At 40.5% G+C, this 26,829-nt stretch overlaps 1 protein-coding gene across 1 annotated transcript in view; it reads right to left on the bottom strand.

The window, feature by feature from the left end:
- Positions 1–26,829, bottom strand: part of LOC142047371 (uncharacterized) — a 75,894-nt gene that overhangs the window by 19,237 nt on the left and 29,828 nt on the right. The window contains exons 5-6 of the mRNA XM_075069827.1: positions 24,823–25,061; positions 2,205–2,290 (exon numbers count right to left, since the gene is read on the bottom strand). Coding sequence (XP_074925928.1) covers positions 2,205–2,290; positions 24,823–25,061 — 325 coding nt within the window. The remainder of the gene's footprint in view (positions 1–2,204; positions 2,291–24,822; positions 25,062–26,829) is intronic.

Genomic DNA, 26,829 nt, shown 5'->3' with positions numbered 1-26,829 from the left:
GAGGAATGTCCACAGAACTAACCAAAAAATATATTTCTTCAATTTAATTTTCCCTTACCCTTTCTGCACATGTGGGTACATCTCACACACTTTACAATGTATAGTACCAAGTTCAGCTCCTTATAATCCCTACCATTATTAAGAAAATGATTTTGGTGGACTGTATCCATAGGCAACAGCAGTGGATCACTGTTCATATTACTCAACGATTGCATATAATTTGGCCTCACTGAAACAATCTCTGCTCTGAAAAGGTTGAACTCTGGGCTATTATGAAGACTAAATTAACTCTCATCACTCGAGTGAGTGATCCATTCACATCAAGGTCAAAATCACTAGTTGAACAACCTGGGAAAGCTGACACTGTAGCTGACTCACCTACAGTTACTAATGGATAAGGCTGTATTATTTTCTCAGCCAGTGGGGATTTCAATGTAAACATAAAATTAACCATTTGCTGTGAAAAACAAAAACAGTGGGAAAATGTAAAATTCAGCCTTTCCACTTTTTCTTTTAAACTGCACATATTCAGCTAAAAGCCTGAGAGATTTCAATGTGATTGATCTTGCTGAGACAGGTATGAAAGCACAGGAGGCAAATGAGGGTAGGACTTTGGTTGGTTTCCCCTTGGAATCTCTTAAATTGAGCCTGAAGATCAGACAATTGAGAGCACTAGGGGGGAGAGGAAATAGGGAAGAAAGGAAGTTAGCAGGAATCAAGGATCAGCATCTCCCAAAGAAAATAATACCCTTTCATCAGGGAAAGAACAGGGTCAGGTCTACCTTCTTACTTTTAAGTTCTCGTTCTCTTTTCACACCCCGAATTAGGGCTGATTAACAAATGGAAATTTTCATCTCACAGGAAATTCTAATATTTCATCTGATTTCTACCTGAAAGGGGACCAAAAAGCTAGATAGAGGATGCTGGGATGGAGAGATGGATAGATTAAAAAAATTATAAAACAGAAAGTTCCAAAAATTTCAACATCAGAAAAATCAAAACATTTAGTTTCAGATTGACATTAATCTCTGCATCTGCCTGAGCTGCTGCTGTGCTTTATGAGAACTGTAGTTTCAGGTCTCTCGTGCCCCAACTCTTTCTTATGGACCTTGTTCACTGGCTAGCCTACATCTCTGATGATTCACTGTTATGTCTCTCTGGTTGGAACTCCCATGATGTATCACAGCCATTCAACCACAGGGAGAGAGCACAGTGCATTGTGAGAAATATAGTCCAACCAGGAAGGGGGACCCATAGGGGAGAATGGGGAGCAGAAGAAACAACAACCTCCATTAGGCACAGTGGTGGCTTAGGCAGAGATTAATATTGACCCAAAATAAAATGTTTGATTTTCCTGACAGAAATTTCAGCCAAAAAAAAAAAAAATCAATATTTTCCTGCAGAAATTTTTGGTGAAACCCCCTTTGCTGATGGAGAAATGTTTTGTTATTTTTTAGATAGATTAGATAGAATCAGCCCAGCCCCAACTTCTGCTCTCAATACTTTAATCTGCAGCTCAGACTCTTAAATGTTCCAGTTGCTTTGGGATGACTAAACCATTCAAGGCTTGTCCACTTGTGCCGATCAAACTAAGTTGGCTTCCTAAACTAATTTAGTTATTTCAGTGCAAGTCTGCACATCCATGCTCTTATTTAGACATAAGTCTCCATACACCAAAGTAACTGAATCTGTTCTAATTATGTGATAATTAGAAGTAAGTAACCTTTGGCATACTACACGTTTAGTATTATTGTGAAATATAATGCAATAACCTTTGGTTATTTAGCGTGAGGTGCAGCTCAGCCCTCAGAAACAGGGGGAAGGAAAAGCACTCAAGAACACTTTTTTTTACCATGCCCTGTCTAATTAGCAAAGGGCAGGAAGACCAGAAGACACCCCCTTTCTTGTAAATTCTTCCTCACTGCTAAATGGTTTAGTAACCCTCAGGGCAGGTGGCAAACAAGCACCAACTACCCTGGCCAGGCAGATGGAGCCGGTTTATTCACCCTTCCTTCTGCGGTTTCTCCCCCTAAAAGCAGCAGAATGAAGTCTGGATGGAGCCCTTACATCTTCTAAAATAATTTGCTTCACTGCATTACGTGTCACAATAATACTAAGTGAGTAGTACGCCACCCAATTATCTTACCTGCCCTTCTCAGACCCAGGCCTTTGAAAAGTGCACAAACTCCTCTTCTGTACTGTACATTCCCACTGCCATTTGTATTTCCACATTCTCATCAAATTTAAGGTCACCAACAGTGTCAAAAAGCTTCAGCAAACGTCTGGTAATCTGTTGATATGCATTAAAAAATTGCAGCTAGAGTAATTTTCATGTGGACACCAATAGCAGTAGAAGAACAAAATAATGAAGAATGAAAAGTTTGCCTGCGATGGATCAGTTCCTTCAGAAACTTTCCACTAAATCCACTGCAGACACAAAATACAATCTTGGAAAGCTGATCTCTTGCCCTCCAAATAGTCGTCTAAGGATTTCTTACAAAGCATAAGTCATAAACACATGTGCATAAGGCAACGAATATAGGGGCTATATTGTTACTTATTAGTAATAACACCTCAAAAGGGAGGATTGTTATTATGGCCCATAAACTAGTCTAGCAGTCAGGAAGTCTTGATTCTTCTTTGTCTCTGCCACAAACTTTCTGTGTGACCATAATGTTTATAACACATTTTGAGTTCTTCAGATAGACGATATTATAAAATTGCGAAGAATTTTCATTACCTTACAGTTCTATACATCTTCAAAGTACTTCACAAGCAATTAAATAATGAACGAATCCTTTCAACAGACCTGGGAAGTAGGTAATTATTAACTCCATTTTGCAAATGGGGAAACTGAAGTAGAGTGAAGTTAAATGATATGACAAAGCACGCACAAAAGTCAGAATTTAAAATCAGAAATAGGCATTCCTTCCTTCCTGCACTGTGCATGGAGCTCTATGCAAGCCTTGCAAATAATTAAAAAACATGACACATTTTGTGAATGATCTCCAAATTGACCACATTTTTCTCAGGTGGATTTACATGATTTGAAATTATTCACTTATTAACTTTTGCAGAAATTTCTTGCTCTGTACTTTTTTCAGGAGAAGTTCCTTGGCAAATATTCAATATTTTAAATTCAAATATTTTGATTGTATAAAAAGATCAAATGCTATGAGACTGTTCCTTGTTTGGATGAACAACACTTGGAGCTAAAATACTTATGATTTCAAATTCAGCACTTGTTTTCAGAGGAAGGATGGTCCAGTGGTTAGGAACCCTACCTAGGACTTAGGAGACCCAGGTTCAATTTCCTGGTCAGCCACATGCTGTGTGACTTTGGGATAGTCCAGGGATCAGTAACCTTTGGCATATCCCTCAGCTCGCGCTGCTTCCTGCCGCCCCCATTGTCCTGGGATGGCGGACAGTGGGAGCTGCAATCAGCTGAACCTGCAGATGTTGCAGGTAAACAAACCAGCCCAGCCCACCAGGGTGCTTTCCTTGGCGAGCTGTGTGCCAAAGGCTGCTGATCCCTGGATTAGTAACTTAGTCTCTTTGTGTCCCTGTTCAACATGTGTAAAATGAGGATAATAGTATCTCCCTACATCACTGGGCTATTGTGAGGATAAATACATTAAAGATTTTGAGGTGCCCAGATGTTATAGCAATGAGTACCTAAGATAGAGAGATTTTTCTATGAACATTGTGCTATTTGCTTAAAACAATTATTTCAGCAAAAATTCCTTTGAGGTTTTCATCAGCTTACACCAAAGGAGTGCCTGTGCTACAATACTGTTCATATGAAATGTCCATGACACACTAGATCAGATTAATCTCCACAAAAGCCTGTGAAGCATCAGTCTCTAAGGAGTACTTGTGGCACCTTAGAGACTAACAAATTTGCCACAAGTACTCTTCGTTGTTTTTGCTGATACAGACTAACATGGCTACAACTCTAAAACCTGAAACATCAGAGAAGCTCAGTTTGTCATCTATCTTTTCATAAGTGAATTATTATTGTACAGCACTGACTACAGCCATGTTCTCTATAAACATTTCTGTCACTGATTCATCCACAGTATTTTTACTTCATCTTCCACTCTGCGCAGCTGAAGAGCTAACTTGGTGTCTTCATTCATGACATCCCTTGCAAACGAAACATGTAAAACCAAACTAGACATACTCTATTCATTTGCACTTATCAGTATAATAAAAAAAACTAATGATATTTTATTCCCTCAATGTGCCCCAAGGAATTGGTATACAGAATTTTGCAAGGTTCCCATGTTTTGCTCTTGTGGAGCATACGTATCTTGGAGCTTGTCTGCTATGATGTCTACGTAGTATTACTGATAATCTATACAAAATATGAGGAGATTTTCAGAAGTACCTAATGGTTTTAGAATCACAAATCTCATGGAAAGTCATTGGGACTCTTACTCCTAAATTTCTTAACTGCTTTCAAAAATTCCCCCTTAAGGACCACTGTTGAGCTAGCTACTGGTACAAAATAGGGCCCTCAGAATGCGAGAGATTATTTCAAGTAGTAACACAATCTAGTAATTGGGGAAATGATCCCCTTTGCAAATCTTCTTAGCTACCTGTCCATTTGCTCAACATATATTTGTTTCCATGGAGTTTTCATCCAGTCTTTAATACTTGGGTAAAAAATAAGAATAAACAAACAGCACCACAACATACTATTGGCTATAAACATAGACTGCAGCAGCTGAAGATGAAACACAGGGTTTCCAACTCTTCAGCAGATTTCTGTACAAATATGTATAATGAGCAAATGCAACAAAATAGTTTTTTAAAATTTAAAACCTAATCATGCTGAAATATAATTTGAGGATTTATATTCTTGATTCTGTGTGCTAGAATATTCTGTGTGTTATAGAAAGAGAACACTGCCTACATTTCAGAAGAGAATGAACCAAAATTCAATACTAATGAATTTAGGGCCGGTGCAAGGATGGTTCGGGCCCTAAGCGAAACTTCCACCTTGTGCCCTCCCCTCGCCCTGAGGAGTCCCCCACACACCCGTGGCAGTTCCCTCCCTCCATCCTGAGGCGCCCTCCTTGCAGCAACCCCCTAAATGCCTTGAGGCATCCCCTAAATGCTGGCAGCGACCGGGGCAGCTGAAGATCCGGCCACCACGGTCGCTGCCGAAGAAAATGGCGCCCCCCAAATCCTAGCACCCGCGGTCACCTAAATGGTTGCACCAGCCGAGGGCCGGTCCCAGGCACCAGCCCAGCAAGCAGGTGCTTGGGGCAGCCAAGGGGAAGGGGCAGCATTTCAGGCTCTTCGGTGGCAATTCGGCAGCAGGTCCCTCAGTCCCTCTCGGAGCGAAGAACCTGTCACGGAAATGTCGCCGAAGAAGAAAGCGGCACGGTGGAGCTGCCGCCGAGGTACCAAAGATTGCGGCTTTCCCCATCCCCCATTGCTTCGGGAGGCAAAAAGCCTGGAGCCGGCCCTGGATGTAAGCAAGCGTAAGTCCATGGTGGTCAAAAAAGTTATTCCATTCATATTAAGGCTGAATTTGGCCCAATAGCTTTAAAGCTTTAAAAAAAATTAAGGTAAAAGTTTAACACATCTACATAGCTGACGATAAGAGGTTAATACTCATTTCACACTACGCTGTGCCTACTTACTACAGCACGTTCTGTACGATGCTCTTGTATTACCCAGTTTGGAGAAGCCTGAAATAGAGGGATCTAAGGAGAATTATGGATGTTCTCTGAACTCTGATTTCCTTGTTTAAGATTAAACATTAATCTAATTAAACGTAGAGTTTAGGTATTTTCATGGATTTTCTTATTTAACCACACTCTGACAAAAAGGAAAGCTCTTGCTAGAAACATTTAACGGCTTGTCTACATGGGAAAATTGACCAGCATAGCTCTTCCAGAATTAATGTTCCACTATAGCTATTCTGGAATAACTCCCCAGGTGGACACTATTCAAAATTAAAAGTTACTTTATTCCAGCATAATTACTCTACTCTAAAGTGGGGTAATTATTCCAGAATAAAATCCACACCAGGACATTATTCTGGAATAGCTACATTATGTGGAATTATAGTGTAATAGTTTCTCTGGAATAGCTATGCCAGTCAATTTCCCCTTTGTGGACAATGCCATAGAAAATCTACCTATCAATGTGTACCAAAAGGACTTCTTAAGATTCAAACCACACAAGAGAGTATAACAGCTCCTCAGGGTCCATTGCAATCTACAGTATAATGCAAATAAATACTTAGGGACTCAAACAAATGTCTTATTGACATAATAGGCCATAATGGCTCTGAATCTTTATCTGTTTTGTCATGGCCTAGGAATTTTACTTCTTAGCATGCAGATTATTAACACAATAGACCATAACAATTCCAGGCTTAGAGCTGATGCTCTCCATTTTATCAAGGCCTACTTAAGCACTCCTTGTATGGATTCTTGACATGATTGACTATAATGGTTTCTTCAGAAACATTCTTTATCAACATCACAGCTTAGCACTTGCTCAATAAGGGCCACATCCTCTGCTACTGCCAACAGCCTCCAGGAAGCTATGCCAATTTACATGCCAGCTGGGAATCTACTGTTTTTTTGGTTTTATAACAACAACAATCAAGGGTATAGTTATGGCTCATAATGGGCAAGCTGCAAAATGTTTGGAGGCTTGGGTCAGATAAGAACGCACAGCGTCAGATGCTAATCTAAAAATCTTTTGACGGTGTCCTGGTTGCCTCCTCCCAACAGAGCTCAGTCAGTGTGTTCCTATCCAGGATTACTGTCAGGATTTACTGCTGGAAAACCTGGACCAAGTTTTAAGTGAGTCTTAACTGATTTATGATTTTGGGTGAAACCACATGTAAATTGGTGGTTTGCATTTGGAGATCTTCCTGAAAGTTTGAGACTTGGGCTGAATTTTGCTTTGCAATTAAGAAGTAGTTTGAATTCAAAACTCAAAGTAAAAATCAAGAGGTGCAAATCTACACAAACCAAAACCAATGAGTTTTAACAGCTTCGGTATACGAAGGCTGCAATTCTCACTTTCTGCTGTCAAAATAGCAATAGGGTTATGATTATATGTGAATGTTATAGAAAACAATCAAAATTTGAGAACCAAGCTTAAAAAAGATTTGGGCTCAGTTTCAAGCAAGGTCTGAGGTATGAACCAGTTTGGTTTGCCCCCTCCCCAAAAGTCAGGAGGATCTCTTGCTCCCTATGCCTGCAGAATGCAGTTTCATCAGGAGGTGGGAAGCAGGAAAGGGTCTGTTTGACGTTACTCTACAACACCAACTCTACCTTATTACAGAGCAGTGGTGATGGGCACTGGAATCAGTTTTTTCCATTGCTGGACATCCAGGGGATGGTGTATGGCCTTGATTGCTGAAGATGTAAAGCAGGAGAAAAGGAGGTTCCTCGGAATCACTGACAGGGTCTCTCCTAACTGAGGATAAATGTAAAGTTGGGAGCCAGGTCAGTGACCTAGCAGTACACTACAGAGATCTACAGGGCTCTGCTCCGACATTGCCAATCATATATTTCATAGTTCTTGTCCTTCAGAATTGGAGCGCTGCAAAGGTTATTCCTCCTGTGATGTTGGTGAGTTTCAAAGCGTCATCTCCCCTGGCTAGAAGAATGCATGTTACAGGACACGGAGGAAAACAAGAGAGCCTAACAACTTCAACAGATACATTAAGAAAGCCAGTCCCAGTGGGAAACATTATCTGTCCGATTCCATAACAACATGGGTTTGGTTTTTGAACTTCTCTAAGTTCAGAGTGATTACACTGGTTCTCAAGAAATTGTTCAAAATAATTTGCGTCCTTCCTGACACTTTACAGCCCTCAGCACTATTTACATTGGTTCAAAATGGAGAAACTGACATGCCCCAAACTCTAGCAGTGCCTGGGAATACCATTGCAATGATAAAATCACTCACTATCAAGTACCAAAAAGGCTCAAAATCAGCCAGGCAGTATGACACCAAAAGAGCATACAGTACTGTATGAAGCTTTTTCTTCTCAATGCTCTTCATTGCTTATTCATGCAGATGCCGCTAATGCAGACACCACTGCTGCATTTTCATCTGAACTAGGGTTATGGTAATGAACTAGTAGTGCTTATTGTGCAAGGTAAGTTAAACCAAGTTTGAACTCTTCACTCGTAATAGTGTACAGTTCACAGATGGGATCATCCATAATTGCTTCTTAGACTAGTTCAGAATTAAGTCCAAAGGTCCAATATATTTGAATAAAACCTGAACTGCATATTTCCAAGTTCCCTCTTCACCCGTATCACTGTTTTTAGTATCTTGTATTTTTACAGTACTTTACCTTGACCACTTGAAATGGCTAACTTGCCAAACAATATATTGCCTTAGAAAAAATGTTCACTTGCTTAATTGCTTCATGCTGCCTTATACATCTGGTATACAGTATGTCCAGAATCCTCTATATATCCAGTGCTCCATACTTACTAGTTATTCCAATGCCTCCATAATAGTCCCAGTTCCTGTCAACTCAAGGAGTGAGACTACACACTTAGGAATCAAACCTGATTCTTTATGTGCTAATCACACATCCATTAGACTTAATCCTGTCTAGTCTTTTACACCCCAGCCCTGGCTTTTGCCTACTGGGTAACCTGGAGCAAGACATCTATCTCTGTGTCTCCCCCCCCCCTCCGCCCCATCTGTAATATTGGGATAATGACCCCTTTCTTTGTAAACTGGTTTGAAATCTCCAGATGAAAAGTGCCATACAAATGAGCTAAGTATTATTAGCAGTGGTAATATTATCTTCATGGACCAGTTTGCTTGATCAACATTATTGCTCCCACCTGGAAAAATCCAGCAGCTCAATGTTATGTGTGGTCTTACCAGGTCATACACTTTAAGTTGGCGGCACTGTAGCAAGACTGGAGCCTGTTCCAATCAGATTCAATGGAGAGTGTCAGCGTCCCACTCAACAATGCCTCTTGGCTTGATATTGTGAGTGAGGAGCACAAAGCAGATAATCCTAGAGAAAGCAAAACCCTCATATGAAGAGCAGCCTAGCCTCATAGGTGAAAATGGCAGAAGATATGGAACACATTCAGGTACACGTTGCTTCTCTGAACAAGGAATAATACTTTATGTACCAACCCTCATCCCTTTTCACACTCTAAATGTTCCCTAAACTTCCTGTGGAGATCAGTAATGCATAAAGATAATGGAGATGGGAGAGACTGTGAAGACTAAGCCTATGCAATTCACCGATTTTGAAGTATTTTCTAATGCAAATATATAAAGTTTGATCACAGTCAAAATGCTGTGTTACTTTTGCTGGAAAACTATTAAAGTAGCCAAACATTCTATTAGACCATTATTTTATAGTGCCCAGAAGAGTGCTAGGTACTTCAGAGAAAACAGAGTAGAGAGGTCCCTGCCTTCCAATCTAATTGATAAACATGATAGACAAATTAAGCTATAGCATATGCCAGTAAGGAGGAGTAGAAAGAAGGAAACAGATTACGGAAGTGTGAACACACAATTACTCTGTTTAAGCATATTGTATATATGTCTTGGTGGACCAAAGGGTTTCTTTTAATTAGACTAATTTTTGCAGGTAGAGCTGCAGAGGTGAGTTTTTAAGAGCTATTTGAATTAGACAAGACATGTAGGGCAAAAAGTTATTATGGAAACAAGAGTTTAACTGGTTTTGAATACATTCTTGCTCTTTCTATTCATGAAACCAAATCTATTCTTGGTACATTATCCAGGTGGGTAAGTGTTTTAATTTTTGTCTTTCTGTGAAGTACCAGCTGTAGGCTTACTTGCTGGACACAGAACACTGAAGATGGACCATTGGTGTATTCCTAAACAGCAAATCCTGTGTTCCAAAGAGAAGGAGAAATTAGAGGGGCCAAAATGTGTGTCTGCAGGTAGAGAACAGTGCAAAACTTTCAGTTTGCCTGGCCTTGAGTCACAGATGTCAGAGAGCATTATATCTTGAAAGACTATTTATGATGGAAACAACAACTGCTATTTTACGTCAGGAATTATACAAAAAGTTTTTCTTTGGGTTTCATTTATGTTATTTCATTTCTTGGGTTTTACTTACAAAACCAGTTATTTTAGGCTGTAGAATTTGCACATGCACAGCTTTGCATGGGCAATTTTTGCTCACTCTACACAGGTGCATACAAATAAATGTACACAAACTATACATTCATAAAACCCTCACTGTGTGTGCATATGGGGTGCAAACAGGTTTTGGATTCTATCGTCAGTATAGAAATGATCATAGACTATCAGGGTTGGAAGGGACCTCAGGAGGTCATCCAGTCCAACACCCTGCTCAAAGCAGGACCAATCCCCAGAGAGATTTTTGCCCTAAATGGCCCCCTCAAGGATTGAACTCACAACCCTGGGTTTAGCAGGCCAATGCTCAAACCACTGAGCTACCCCTCCTTCCACAGAGCTACTATTGATAGTGTTCAATAACTATGCAAGCACATTTAGACTCGTCTTAACTAAGAAAAAGGTGTGTTCTTAATTCAAGTGAGCTAAGTTTACTATCCTAGAAAAGACAAGGCAAATTGTAGTTTTCACATGAGTTAGCAGGTGGGGCTACGGATTATGGGGGAAGCTTAGTCTTTAACTCAGCCTGCTAACATGTGAAAACCGTAAACTGCCATGTGTCTACTGGGATTTTTACCTCAACTGAGCTAACTTGAGTTAAGAACAGATGTTTTATTTAGTAACGGCACAGCCTTAGAGTCCTTTAAAAAAATTAGCCCTGGAAATTAGTGGGATTGCAGAGGTTATTAATCTCTGCAGAATTCAGCCAGGTGCATGTATCTAGCTTTTTTGAGAAGAGGAGAAGCTGTAACGTGGGTTGTAGCAGGAAGAGCACCAAGCCAGAGAGTTCAGATCTGGATCTGAACTGTCCCATGGTTTGGGGATGTAAAGAGCCCAGGTCTGGTGGGATCCATCTCTAAACCGTTTAGCTATTTTGGGTTAGACGAGGACACCCTGGATTAGGTGTGCACCATTTCACGGGGAGCTCAAGGAAGGATTAGGGCTCATGCCACTCCCCTCCTGCACAGAGAAATTGCACAAGTTGCACAGTCCTTCCAGATGACGCAGCCGACGCCACAGGCTTGCTTCACTGGCGCATGTGTTGGGGGAGAGGGAGCAGGGTTATGACCTACTCTAACCTCTTCTATTTGGGGAAATGTGCACTCCAGGCATATCCCTGCACTCCTCTGAGTTACTGCCCTGGCCCTTGCATAGCCCATCTAGCAGAGTAGCAGCTCTTCTACAGTTAAGACTGATATAGTTTGAGGGAAAGCCCCATACCGCAACCAGTGTTAAAGCTATATAGGACTAGACAGAGCACAACCTTGGGAAGACTAGGGCCAGTATAATCCGAATCAGCTCAACGAAGCTTACCAATATGGTTCTTTTCTGTCTGGACCCCATCACACCACTACGTAGTCATCTGGGTCCTATTCTCCAATCACAGGGTATGAGTCATTCTCATTGCATTCAAAAGGGAGTTAGTTGTATCCTGTGGCTGAAGGATCAGGCTCCTGAAGTAGTAGCTGCTTCTACATGAGGAAAAGACATGCTTTTTCCTATTCAGCATTCCCACTCTTGTCAGAAAGAATAAATCGATTAGAGAAAAGGAACAGTGTGATGCTGGCAGACCCGGTGCCAGCTCATGCCAAGTCTCCAGGCCTCACTGAACAGTGACAAATGCACAGCTTGAAACCATTCTGGCTCATCCAAGTGTTAGTATTGTTAAAATAGATATTAGATGTTATAAGAGTGTGTTTGAACTTAATACATGCAGCATCCTAAAATCATTTCATGAAGACTACTCACAACATCTGTAGTCCATGTTATAAGGTAATGTTTAAATGTTTGCTCTGTAACTATAAAAACATTCACTAAGACTGTAAATCTCCCAGAGTCAGGGGAGAACCATTACATGTGAAATACTAGTTTTCCACAAGAGGTATTATCGCCCCCCCTACAAAAAAAAAGGGCCTACAGACATCAGCCAAGCCATTGCTGACAAAAGACTCTGTTGATTGCTTCTCCCACACCCCTGAAGAGGATACGTGCACAAGCCCTTGTCCCATTACAGCTTGAACACTGGGGAAAGGGAATAAAATGCATGCTAAGGATAAATTGTTATCCCTGGGCTGCATGAAGACTGAGGGGCAAAGATGTCTAAGCATAAGTATGGGGTCCCCAGCTGTTTAGCTTGGGTTAGCCCTAAAGAACATACGGAGTTTGCTTATTACAGAAGTTTCTGTTATCTTTTGAAACCTAAGGCTGTAACTCATTTGTAGGGCCCTACCAAATCTACGGTTCAATTTGATCATAAATGTCATGCTTTCAGTTATTCCAATCTGAAATTTCAGGGTGTTGTAATTGTAGGGTCTGGAGGAGGTGGTTGCAAGGCTTTTGTAGAAGGGGTTGTAGTACTGCTATCCTAAGTTCCCATTAAGCTATGCGACCATACAGCACGCTATCAAGTACCGCGCAGGCAGCGAGAGGTCCCTCTCCCGCAGCCCCAACCCTGGAGCTGCCACAGCTGGGGAAAGGCACCTCTCCCCTGGCCCCAGGCTGCTATGGTGAGAGAGGGCTTGAAGGTGTCCTCTCTCCCCTGTGCATCCCCAGGGAAGCCTGCAACCCAAACCCCTCATCCCCAGCCCCACCCCAGAGCCTGCACCCCCAGCTGGAGTCCTCATCCCCCCACCCCCACCCACTGCCTCAGCCCTGAGCCCCCTCCCACACTCTGAACCGCTCAACTCCACCTCTGCCACACATCACCTCCATATTGGTGCACATAACAAAATTCATTCCACACATGGATGTAAACAATTAGAGTAAACATGGCTGCTACTCTTATTTCTGCTCTGCTGCTGGTGGCAGCACTGTCTTCAGAACTGGACGGCCGGATAGCAGCAGCTGTTGGCCCGGAGTCCAGCTCTGAAGGTAGAGCCACTTACATCTGCAGTTCTGCCTACAGTGCTGGACCCTCTGTCAGCAGCCGCCACTCTCTGTACGCCCAGCTCTGAAGGCAGCAGTGCAGAAGTAGAGGTGTCATAGTATGGTACGGTATTGCCCCCCTTACTTCTGTGCTGCTGCTGATGGGGCTTTGCCTTCAGATCTGGGTGCCTGGCCAACAGTCGCTGCTCTCTGGCCACACAGCTCCAAAGGCAGCTCAGAAGAAAGAATGACAATACCGTGACCCCCCTAAAATAACCTTGCGACCCCCCTACAACTCCCTTTTGGGTCAGGACCCCCAATTTGAGAAACTCTCGTCTCTCCCATGAAATCTGTATAGTATAGACTAAAAGCACACAAAAGACCTGATTTCACGGTCTGTGATGCATTTTTCATGGCCATGAACTTGGTAGGGTCCTACTAATTTGTGTGTATGTTGATCTGCTTTAACCTTGTATATAACTCATTTATTTTTGCTAGCTAATAAATCTTTAGATTATTATATGATTGGCACAAACGTTGTCTTTGGTTTGAGATCTGAAGTACAGTTGACCGAGGGTAAGTGACTAGAGTAACCTGAATATTATTGTGATTTTTGGTGCAAGGTACCATTTATCACAGAGACAAGCTTTCCAGTGTGGCAAGATAGACCAAAGTGCCCAGGGGACACTGTGTTAAGACTGTTATAGTAATTTAGGAGTTCACATTTGTTACTGGGTTGGTGAAATCTAATTATAGAACGTACAACTAGTTTGCAGTTTGTGCCCCATTCTTTGACAGTCTGCCCTGAGGTAGGCGCACTCAGTCATGAGCCACTCTAGACAGTTTGACAAACAGACAAACACAATCAGAGTCTCCCTCATAACATTACTATTGCTACCCTGAGAGATCAGTTTTTAGGAGTCAGCATCTTTGAGTCTTCATGAAAATGAAGGAGAGGTGCTGGAAGCTGAAGTCAGTCACTGCACATTCTTTCTTCACACAGCTATGCCTGCATCTCACCATAGCAAGAACAAGCAAGGTGATAATTGTATCAGACTATGTGAGGGCTTTGCCCTTAAGGCAGATCCCCTTACTCTTTCATTTAATTATTATGTGTGTACATACTCATACACAGTACAGACGTGAAGCAAAGACAGAAGGAAATAAAAACTTCTCTTTTAATTCCTTCCTGAATGTTCATTACTGAGAAGTATAGAATCCCTCTTTTTCTAAACGTCAGGTTCAAAACAGATCAAACAGCATATTGATTTATTTCTCCAGCATCTGTTTTTAATCATTTTTGATTGCATGTTCATTCAAAAATATACCATTATTCAAATGAGAAAAATGGTCTTAAAAAACATGCAGTGACCACATGGAACTAAATAGAAATAAAATGGGATTAATTTTTAAGGGTTTGTTTATTAATTCTTAAGAAAATTGTCTAAAGGGCTCCTAATTCCAACTAAATCAAGCCACAACTCTCATCATGAAGTTCTCTCTCTTCTTTTGTTAAGTGAAGCAGGAAGTAAAAATTAAGATTAGTGCCTGTGTTTCCCATTATGAACACAACTGCAGAGATGAGGCCTTACCTGTACAAAAACCCCATGTCCCACACAGACTTCAGTAGAATGACATCGGCATGGATTGTTTCAGCTGTTTATATTCTGGCATGCTTACTTCAAAAATGTCTGCAAGTTTGCTGAAGACTTTTCAACTCAGCCTCCAGTTTTGCATTGTCTTTAAGGATGCAATTTTAGAACATCTTACCAACAATGGACTAATGCTTTGCATATACTTTTCAAAAGACTCTAGATTGGTTTGCCCAGAATTCTGCTCCATCTGTCTACCTTTCTATGTCATGAGCAGGTGTCATGAAGACACACCAACTGGTGGGGATGGGAAAGTGACCTACATCTTATCCCAGAGTAAAAGGGAAGATCAGAACATCACACTGAGGTGTTTCATCAGAAAAAGGAGTCATTTTTCCAATATATTCAGCGCCTGCCAGTTGGAGAAACATTATGGGGAGGGGGTAGATGCTCTCCCCACTGTACTGGGTGTGCTCCACACAAACATGAAGAGGGAAAAAGAGGACAGAGACTCACCATTTCCTCATCTCTTTGGCAAGAGATGCACCTATAGCAATATACAGAGGGTCTAACAAAAGTGTAATGCTCAAGAGTACCAGTAAGAGATGGATATTTATTTCCAGATCCCAGCCACATGACACAGGTCATGGACACAAAGTGTTTCATCTCTGTCATGCAGCTGAGTCAGTACCCACCAACTCCAGAGGCTACTTTTACAGTCAGAGTTGTTCCCTTCAAGTGCAGAGATGGTAATTGTGACTGACACTTGCACTGAGTATACAAGAGGTATTATCCCTCCCAACTCTCAGTTTCTCTGCAAGGGCCAGTCACAGTCTGCCACTCTGCCCCATTATAAGCAGATACATGCTTCTTACCTACTTTGAACCAGAATTTGGCCCAGGAGCTTGGAAGGGGTGAGGTTAAACAAATGCTTTCCCCCTCACCCCAAAGGAAAAAATAAATCAAGACCTGAAGCCCAGTTCTCCAAGGCAACCCTGGAGTAACAAACCAGTTGGAGGCGGGGGCAGATGCTGATATGATAATGTCCACTTTTAGGCTTTATATCACAAACAACCTTGCAATTAAAATTTATTTTAAAAAATCAGGAACATACTTCAATAGCAACATTTTAAAAGACTGAAACTAGACTCTCCCTCTCCAAATCTACAGACTACAGTATTTCAAGGAAGAAATTCATGTCACCGTAATTTACTGATTGTCAAGTTCAGAAAAAAGATTTGGGAATCTTCTTCAAGACAGTGTTTCTCCCACAGGTCTTGGGGACAGACCTTCCTGGTCACATATACTTAAGTAAATCCCTTTGTTTAAAAAGGTCTGTTTTTAAATGATAAGCCCATTTCTGTGCCATATTATTTATTATTACACTATAAAGCACTAGGGTGCTTGAAAGAATGAGCTATATACATCAATAAATGTTAATGTATGCTGTATACTGACTGCAGGCTGCCACTATGTTTTCCAGACTGTTTACAGTGATGGAAGTGTCATAGTAATTTATAAAAGCAATGGATAATTTTACCTTATCCATATGCAAAACCTAAATAGGACTTTTCATATTTAAACCTATTGCTAAACTCATGCTGTTTAACATGAAAGATACAATGTATTTACTGAAGTAGGGCTCCTTAGAGGTTAAGTAGGTGATCCATGGAGACTATCCCATAACTTTTCCTTAGCTGCCATTCATTAAATATGTTCCATCTCATGAATCATGAATCATTTCATTTTTAAGTACACTTTTATTTCCTTTAAATTTACCTAAAATTTTATTAGATTCAGCCTGTACAGCCCTGACAGACAGCCCGCATACATTTAAAACATTCCCAGTGGAGAAGCATAAAACATTTAAAATCTATATTTGATCTGACAACAGCAGCACCACGTTTGAATTAGAAACAGATTAGACATAACTGAAGATAAAGAGGACGCAAGCGTCACTCCCATTTTGGTGAAGTGGGCTTTAAATTATCAGATTCATCCAGAATACATTACCAAGAAACATTGAATTGTTATCTTTAGACAGCCTTTTCTAACAGTTTACAATTTCTCAGTTCAGTGAAGCTTACCACCAGCTTGTTATCAGAACAAAAAACGAAAAATCATTTGGTTCAGAGCACAGAACTGGTTTCACCTCAAAAAAGTAAACATTTTCTTCTGATAACAGATACTTCATTGGACTGCAGAGGTGCCACTTCATGCTTTACAGTGAAAGCAATCTTTTTTAAGGTGCTTCCACTCTTGAGGTAATTCCTAACCACATTACAAACAGATATTGTTTGTCAGTTTGTACCTCAAATAACCCTCCCCACACACACACACACACACTCCCCACCCCCTTTTCTTTTTTCTAGCTGACTTTGGATCATTCACTCTTCAACTTCTTATTTAGTACCAACCATGGATTCATCACTCATGGTAATTTCCAAAACATAATTATGGCAAAAATGAAGTATATTTACAATATTCTGGATTTTCTAGTTAGAATATGGTTATAAACTTCAGCAGTACCAAACACATCAATTTTGCAACAACACACTATTAATTAGGTTGGTTTTAAAGACTAACAAACAGATTTTTACTTATTTGGTTTATATACTTTAGAGTGCAAAACTACAAACCCTTGGTATCGGATGTTACTGTAATTCCCATGAACTCCCAGTAGTAAGCACTACATCCAATAGAAAGTGCTTTCAGAATTTGGCCCTCCCATATCCAGAAACTCAGCTGTGTTTCTGCAAGGATTTACGTGTTCTCAATTTTTCTTGTAGCCTGAGTTCCATGGATCCCCAAACCTTATCTTCACTACAGAAAATACCTGTTGCTGACAACAGGTATCAGCAAACAGGTGCAGCTGAAGCAATGCTGAACATAGATAAGCTGTAAGTGTACTGAAGGATGAGATATGTTTAGCACTGTTTCATTACATATGGTCAACCCTTGCAGGTTAAAGGCAGCTACACAAAAGCAATTTGTTGTTTTTTGTTGGGGGTTTTTTTTTGGTAGCACAGACAATGCTCGAGAGCAACCTTGGCTTGAACCCCATATTACCAGCTCTTTACTGTAACTAGACAGCATTGCCTTTCCAGAGTTGTATTGCTAAAAAATGAGTTTCTGCTTCTTATTCGATGCAAGGTTTGACATTTACCTGGGCTACAAGCTTAATAAACACAAGCAATCCATTGACAATACATCCATAAATAAGGACACAAAGAAATCTGTCTATAAATTGCACATTAAAGAACACATTTCCATAGTAAAACCATGTTTTCCAACAAGTATTTAGACTGCCTGAAAGATTAGAATTGAAAAGTAAAGCAATCAGTTTGAAAGGTCTCTCATACCCAGCACAGATCAACAAATTTCCTGGAAATTGTGCCTGGGGAGGGGAGGGAGGTGAAACAAACAAAAAAAAAAAGTTTCATGCACAGAGCTTTGATCTTTTGAAAAATGAGGATGAAAGCAAGGTTCCAGTTTCACAGAGAATGTTCTAACTTGTAAAACACCTAATCTAATATTATAATCATGACATTCACACTGATATAACTTTTGATACACAAAACTTTTTTAACAAACCCCTATATTACACATTATGGCCCACCTTTTCAATAGCGGCCTTCCAATTAGAACACATAAAATCAGACCATTTATGCACACTTTCTGCATGTGTGTGTTCAAACAAATATTTGTTCATGCAAATGAGATAACTTACTCAATTTGCATATACAAACAAGTAATGTCCTGATCCTGCAAAACTTCATCTTTGCAAGATCAGGGCCCAATCCAACAGTTGTGCACAGAAAACTTCCCATTGCAAAAACCACAGCATAGTTGAAACCCCTTTGAAATTGAGTTCTAGGTGTTTTATCATAAAAATTAACATTGAGATGAAATTAACACACAACTTCTTAGCCTTGGAACATTTTTTAAATGTTTTCCCTATTTATCAATATTTAACTAAAACCTAAATATAAAAACAAAAATGGAAATTAAAATTTTCAAGTATTTCTCTACATTTTTGCAACTCAAAAATTGCATAAATACCACAAAAGTTTGTGTTCAGTTTGAAATAACTGATTGTTATTTTGATAAACATACTACAGAACAATTAAGATACTGAACTTTAAAACTCTTCAGCACATGTGAAGTATGACTTTATACTGACTACACTATCGTTACACGTAATAATTTCAGTGCATTACTTGGAGTAATTATTAGAGATAATCAGAACATGTGGTGGGGGAGACAAAAAGCTAGATATATCTCTTTTCTTTTTTATTTTTTCAATCAAAATTGTTTTAAATCTTAATTTCCCTATCAGCTCTAGTGATTATTGTTATTACATGAATAAATAAAATTCCATAAAACACAATAATCTATTTGTTGTGGTGGTTTTATTCTAACTTATTAGAAGCCTGATTCAAAGTCCACTGAAGTCAGTGGAAAGACTCTTATTGACTGCAATGGGCTTTGGATCACGCTCCTGAGGCTGACAATAAGATCATCTTATTGGTGGAAATAAAAACAGAAATAAACTCCAAAAGGGTGATGAAATTCATTTATTTAAAAGCAACAACATTATGGGTCATATTGAGTTGTCACCGCCAGATCATGGTGGGATATCCTATTCTTTCTAGTCTTCTGTCTGGATTTGGGTCTCTTTCAGTCCCTGGGTTTTTACTAGAAATGACCCCAAAGCCAAACATTTCTAAACTTTGGGAAGTTCACAGTCAAACACGGCAGCCTTGGTCTGTCCAGAAGTTTTAGCTGTGAATTGTTCTTTCCTGACTGCTCCACAGTGTACAAGAGGTTGTTGGCAGGGCTGGTGACTAAGTAGATCCACTATGGATTTTACAGTCTGTGATGGGGAGCACACCAGATACCAGGGCTACCATGATAGCCAGAGGGATTTCAGAGTAGTTCCGCTGCCTTAATGACTGAGGGAGTCAAGGAGGGAAGAATTCCTTCCTCCCAGCCCCGACAGTGAAGAGATTCCCACCCTGTTCACAGCATGCCCACTAAGGCCAAGAGCATCATTTTACAATCTCCGAGTAAATCTCTCACTGTGTAGTTGTGCTGCCCCAGGAGCTGACCAGATTGGGACTCCTGGTTCCCCCTTAGGTCCAGAGAGGAAACTAATCTGCACCAGCACTATAGCTGCAGCAAACTTTGGGAAGACTTAGCTGTGCTTGCTGACGCATTGGGGGGCAGAGCTTTGACTTTACTGACCATGCACCCATACAACCAATAGAGGCTGCAGTGTCCCACAGCTTTTACAAAAAAATTCCAATGGCTTTTTAATGTAAAATTTCTCCTGCAGCCCTGGAAATGGAGACGCAGTAGTACTATCTGACTACACAAGAGCTAGAACTTGAAAAGGAATGGTCTCATAAGAACATTAAGAACATAAGAACGGCCGTACTGGGTCAGACCAAAGGTCCATCTAGCCCAGTATCTGTCTACTGACAGTGGCCAATGCCAGGTGCCCCAGAGGGAGTGAAACTAACAAGCAATGATCAAGTGATCTCTCTCCTACCATCCATCTCCATCCTCTGATGAACAGAAGGCTAGGGAACCAATCTTTAAACCTTCCTGGCTAAATAGCCATTTATGGACTTAGCCCACCAATGAATTTAATCCAGTTCCCTTTTAACATGTTAAGTCCCCACCTTCACAACCTCCTCAGGGAAGAGTTCCAACATGTTGACTATGCCTGTGTGAAGAAAGAACTTCCTTTATTTAGTTTTAAAACCTGCACCTAGTTAATTTCATTTGGTGACCCTATGTCTGTATTAATGGGAATAAGTAAATAACTTTTCCTTATCCACTTTCTCCACATCACTCATGATTTTAATACATCTATCATACCCCTTAGTCTCCTCTTTCCAAGCTAAAGAGGCCTAGCCTCTTTAATCTTTCCTCAATATGGGAACCATCTCCAAGCCCTAATCATTTTTTAGTTTCCTTTTCTGAACTTTTCTAAGTGCTAGATATCTTTTTTGAGGTGAGGAGATCAAATCTGTACTCAGTATTCAAGATTGGGCGTATCATGGATTTATATAAGGCAATAATAATATTCTCAAGTCTTATCTCTATCCCCTTTTTTTAATTGTTCCTAACATCTTGTTTTGCTTTTTTTTTGACCGCCTCTGCACACTGCATGGCTTCTTTCAGAGAAACTATCTCTACGACTGGACACCAAGATCTTTTTCCCTTGACTCGCTGTAGCTACTAATTAGCCCCCTTTTCATCAATACATTGTATTATAGTTGGGGTTATTTTTTCCATGACCTTATAGACGATATGTAACATTTACATTTATCCCACAGTTAAAATTCCAATTTTGCAATTTTTTGGCCCAATCATCACTTAGTTTTGTGAGATCTTTTTGAAGTTCTTCACAATCTGCTTTGGTCTTAACTATCTTGAGTAGTTTGCTATCATCTGCAAACTTTGCCACCTCACTGTTTACCCCTTTCTCCAGATCATTTCTGAATAAATTGAATAGAATTGGTCCTAAGACTGACCCTTGGGGAACACCACTAGTTACCTCTCTCCATTTTGAGAATTTACAATACAGGGATAACAGGGTGAAAGCCTATGGGCTGGGATATACTGGAGGTCAGATGATCTAATGGTCCCTTTCTAGCCTTCAAACTATTCATGAACTACCTAGTCTAGTTTAATTATTCCAGCAGAGTGAAATGCAGAAGGGAAACAAAAGCATAAATGGTTGAAAACACATTACATTTTCAAAATCTTTTCCGTTTCTGTAACTTGAGGCGTTGTTAATAATACAAGCACCTTTAAATAGATACATTAATTCTTTAGTGAACCATTAATTTATAACTGTTTTGGGTAGCTATTCCACGCCACCTACCCACCCACAGACCTTTTCATTGAACTTTATCCTTGGAATACACTGATAACACTATTGGAAAGCAGGTCACTGTTAAAATGATGAAGAAAGTTAAAGAACATAGGGCAAAATCCTGGAAATCCTCACTGGAGTGAATCTTCCCCCTCTCCTCCATACATACCAACCCATTGAAGTAAGAGGAAGTTTTGCACAGATTGTGACAAAGGACGGCAGATTTTGACCTATGATCCATTGTTTGATTTTTAAAAAAAAACAGATCCAAGTTTAATCTCTCTCAAAATTAGGCTAACAATGGAAGAAAACAACAAAAAGTTCTGAACAAGTATGACAAAAAGTGTTGTGTGTGTTACGCAGCGTCCTTACCTCCACTTCTGTATAGATCTGTTTCAGCAGCTGCTGTCCATAGCTTCTGAGTAGCTCAGCAGTTGATTTTAAAGGTTTGAAAATGTTGTAATATGGACTGCCAATCCTGTATAGCCATCAGATGCCCCAGTATTCAACCGGAATGGGGTAGCCTCCTCCTTTCACTGTGTTAGCTAAACCTTTTTCAGTTTCATGAATGAATTTCTCTAGCTCAGTAACACTAATGATATGTAATGTGAGTAAATGTCAACAGTTAATTAGCATGGAGCCTGTGAAAACTTAAGGCAAGCCACACACATCAATTATATTAATGAACAAGTAAATGCAATCAAATCAAATGTAGAAGCATTGTGTTAAGTTTTTACAAGATGAGAACTGCATTTCTCATGCATAACAAAAGCTCTCTCAATGGGCAAAATGTGGTAGCATCTGGCCCTGCCTCTCCTTTTTTCTTCTCCCAGTGCACCTGCTCAGGTGGCAGCCAGGGGCTAGCTCCAAGTCCTCCAGTGGAGGACGAAGGGGCTAGTTAGCACGGCCGGTTGTGGTGAATGATCCAGAAAGGCATCTAGACAGGGGATGTGCGACATCAGGGTCCACTCCCTGTACAGGATGATTAAGCTGGGGAGAGTGCAGGTTACACCTTTTAAAAGTGTAGCCAGGGTCAGCTCTTACTTCTTTTCTCTGTGTTACTTAAAGTATTCATTATGCCTTTATTATTATTTGTATTCTTGTTGTGCCTAGCCAGCACACCTCCATCCGCTGCTGCTCAGGTGGTGAACCCCGACTCCTTCACCAGCATGGCTCTGCCTCTTAAGTATTAATTCAGTCATAAACACATAATAGGCAAAAGGCAGAAGCATTAGAAATCCATAGTACTTGTGGCAAGCTAAAACGCCATTAGAATAAAAAACACTGCTCTACAGCCAAAATGCTTCTGAAACAAATGTAGTCAAACTTTACTAATTCTGGGTCACTGAGAATGAAAATGATGCTTAAAATTGTTGATTGGCTCTAGTCTAGCTGTTGGGCTCCAGACTACAGCAGTGGAATCTCCTGGCAGGTGATGTTAGGGTTTCCATGTTCCGTGACCGTCAAAAGGATCTTGTCCCATTCTTCTTCATGGAAGGTGATCTTGTAGCCTGCAACAACATCGATGGTGTGATGGCAGCCCTCAACATCGTTCACGATCCAGATGAGTGGAGACTGTTCATTGATTCATCGAAGACGAGTCTTAAAGCTGTTTTGCTGCATAATGGCAATGTTTTGCCATCAATTCCAGTTGGTCATGCAGTCCATATGAAGGAAACCTATGACAACATGAAACAACTTTTGAGGTGCATAAACTATGACCAACATCAGTGGCAGCTTTGTGGCGATTTGAAGGTTGTTGCTCTCTTGCTTGGTCTGCAGACTGGATACACAAAGTACTGCTGTTTTCTCTGCGAATGGGATAGTCGTGCAAGAGATTCCCACTACATCAAGAAAGATTGGCCACTCCGACAGTCATTGGAGCCTGGGAGGAAAAGTGTTCAGCATCCACCACTTGTTGAATCAAGGAAGATTTTGTTACCACCCTTACACATCAAGCTGGGTCTGATGAAGAACTTTGTCAAGGCCGTTGACAAAACACAAGCAGCTTTCAAGTACCTCCGTGGAAAATTTCCAAGGTTAAGTGAAGCTAAGATAAAGGAAGGTGTCTTTGTTGGTCCTCAGATTCGTGAACTTCTTCGAGATGATGCATTTGACCATGCACTGCGTGGCAAGGAAAAGACGGCATGGAAAGCCTTCCAGTTAGTGGCAATAAATTTTCTCGGAAACAACAAGGCAGACAACTACAGGTTGTTGGTGGAAAACCTCCTCAAGGCATACAAAAGCCTTGGTTGCAACATGTCACTAAAGATACATTTTTTGCACTCTCATCTAGATTTTTTTCCACCGAACTGCGGAGCAGTGAGCGACGAGCACGGCGAGCGATTTCACCAGGACATTGCAACAATGGAGAAACGCTATCAGGGCAAATGGAGCCCATCAATGCTTGCAGACTATTGCTGGACAGTGACAAGAGATGCTCCATTTAATGAATACAAGAGACAAGCCAAGAAGCGCCGAGTAGACACTGAATAGGACTAAACTATGTACATAATAGTTTTTTGCCTTTTGTTTCATAATAAATTTTATTTATATAACCCTTTTGCTGATTTTTAAAGTGTTACATAAACAGGACAGGTGAAATATTATCATGTAAAGCAACCATAAACACATGAAAAGACCTAGGTTTACAATTTATGATTAAAACTCTACTATCTACACAATATACATAGACATAAAATGTAAAAACTTAAATATCTTAGAAACAGTAGCCAATCAGTTGTTTTAATTGTCATATTTGAATTCAGCACATCAAAATACATAATAAATACCACATTTTATCTCTGAAGCAGACGACTTCTCAAAAATTGTAGACCAGTGAAATTAGTAAGAATTAAATTCGGTGAAGTAGGTAATCACTATTGGGTTTTAAACATGAGGAAACTCAAGCACAAAGAAGTTGTGTCCTTGCCTCAGGACATATACCAAGTCTATGACAGAGCTGAGGTCACTCTGTTTTTTTGCTTCCAGTCTTCCTCTCCCTTCTTTGGCCAAAGGATCAAATTTCCAACAAAGCCAGTTAAGAGAATGCAGAGTAGCTTACCTGTGAGTTACATGGTTGAATAGATGTTCCTTAAACATCTAACTCCATTTTTAATAATATTCATCCAAGATATTTCTAAAGGCTTAATATCAACCAGGAACCAGCTATTGAAAGTCTGATTTTCAAATTCACTAACTTCCTTGTATAGTGTTACATAAATATTGATGTTAAAGAAAAAATATAATTAGCATTTTTAATTTAATCTACAAAATAATATAACGATTTCATAGCTGTTCTATCAGCATAAGAAAGAAAAATACATCAAACCACAAAAACTAAAATACTTGTTCTTTAAAGTGTGCTAACTTGGGCAAGCATTTCTGATGCTCATATTCTGCATACAATTCCAGCTCCTCAATATTAAGAAATCTTTCACAGAACAAGAACTGCTTCATAAATTCAGATTTATCATCCATCCATAAGTAGCTGTATTTGTTAAAGTGGCTTTGATTCTCCTGAACATTAACAGTGACCGATTGCACTCTGCTCAGGATTTCTTCCAGGGTATCCATCTGATCCACATCTTGATAAAGTGCAAATAAAATTGAAGGGTGAGTGGACCCAGTGATTTAATTTAAATTAAGAAGAGGTGGGCTGGAAACCAAACCATAAGGTACCTGTAAGGACCCAAGAAGTTAGCCCAGTGGCAAGTGAATAACCACATGCCAGTTAGCAATCAGGTTGGCTGTTTGCTGCTTGAATAAACTGAACGTGATTATTTGGGGTTTAGTAATTTCTATTTTATCCACCAGCCCAACATCTTTAAGACTTAGAAAAAAATCAAATCAGTTGGTGTCTATTTGTCATCAACTGACCACAAAACATACCACTGTTCTTGCCCATACCTACTGAGAAGTTGCCCACCAAGCTGTTGATCTAAATAAAACATAAAATGCCTTATTTCAACCAAGTCCTAAATACTGCCAGAGTCAGCCTCTGCTGGATCTCAAGAGACTGAAATCCAGAGATAGGGTCCTCGGACCCCGCACCAAGAATTCCCGAGCACAGGGTTTAAGTCCCTGCAGACAGACAGCAAAAGTGGGTGACTGAGGTGACATCATCTTCGTGAGAGATTATTTTGGCTGAACCGATAACAGCAGGTACAATGGAGACCATAAAGCTCAGTCTCTCCATATTGTAGGCTCCCCTCTGCGACTGGCTTTGAAGGCTGTATTCAAGCCCCTTCCCTCACCTTCTCTTCTCCTCAGACTCACTCTCCAGCTGCCCTCCCTTCTTTCCCTTACCCTTCCCTTCCCTTATGTCCCCTTTCCTTTCTTCTCTCTGGTTACCTCATCCTCTCCTAACACAACCCCACCCCACCAAATTAAAAACCTCCATGAGCCTCCAAAAACTCTTCAAACCACATGGCACTGATATGGCTTTTCAAAACCATCACATTGTTTACCCTGCTTGTGCGTTGTGGCCCTTTCCCCACCCTGTCTCTATCTTGCAGTGTTGCCAGTTCTCAGAGTTTTAATGCATCTCTTTACATGTACTGGTTTTCTTAAAGCCCCAGCTGCTGGTAGTTGGAGATTGCCTGAGAATCTCAGCTCTTATTTTTAAAAAAAGTGTCAAGCCTTCATGGTTGCAGAGAAACCCTTGAAAATGTGACCAAGTGCAAATAAAAAGCAGCTAATATGTGTGTGTGGGGGTTATCAATAATCAAATGATTTTTTAGTCACTCTCAGAACTTTTGGGGATCTGACTCATGATTTCTGAATGTGAGGGTTAGCAATACTGGTATTATCTATTTAGATTTTAAGCTGTTCAGGGAAGAAACAGCCACTGACTAGCACAATGAGGCTGTGTTCTCAACTGGCCCCTCAGGGCTACTGTAATTAAAATAAATAAATAAATATATACATACATACACACCCAAATCAGCAGCAAAGGACATAAGGACAAATTAATAAAAAATACTGTTCTTGGGTTCTGTCCAGCTTCTTTGTGCTGCTCAGCAAATGGAATCCGGTTGTGGAGCTGGCCACAATGTGAAGGATGTTCTGGTGGCACAGTTGGTCTACATTGGCTCTTATGTCATCTTCCCCTGCCTCCTCAGCCAACATCAGGGCTATTGTGGCAGAACAGAAGATGTGGCCAGATCTTCCCCAAGTTCCACTGACATTCAGGCCTCCGGAACCAGTACAGCTCAGTGCAAACAGCCTCCAAGCAGGTTGTTCTAACTTACTCAGGGAACTGGCTCAGCACAAAGTTGGGCCAGGTGTGGGGAAATGCAAAGGTGAGCTTTATTCCACCTTTGCACATCCCCAGCCCAACCTGAGCTGTGAAGC

Source organism: Chelonoidis abingdonii, chromosome 10 (assembly GCF_003597395.2).
Source record: "Chelonoidis abingdonii isolate Lonesome George chromosome 10, CheloAbing_2.0, whole genome shotgun sequence".
Classification (NCBI taxonomy): domain Eukaryota; kingdom Metazoa; phylum Chordata; order Testudines; family Testudinidae; genus Chelonoidis; species Chelonoidis abingdonii.
The sequence above is the reverse complement of the archived record's forward strand: the minus strand, read 5'-3'. Positions and strand labels throughout refer to the sequence as shown.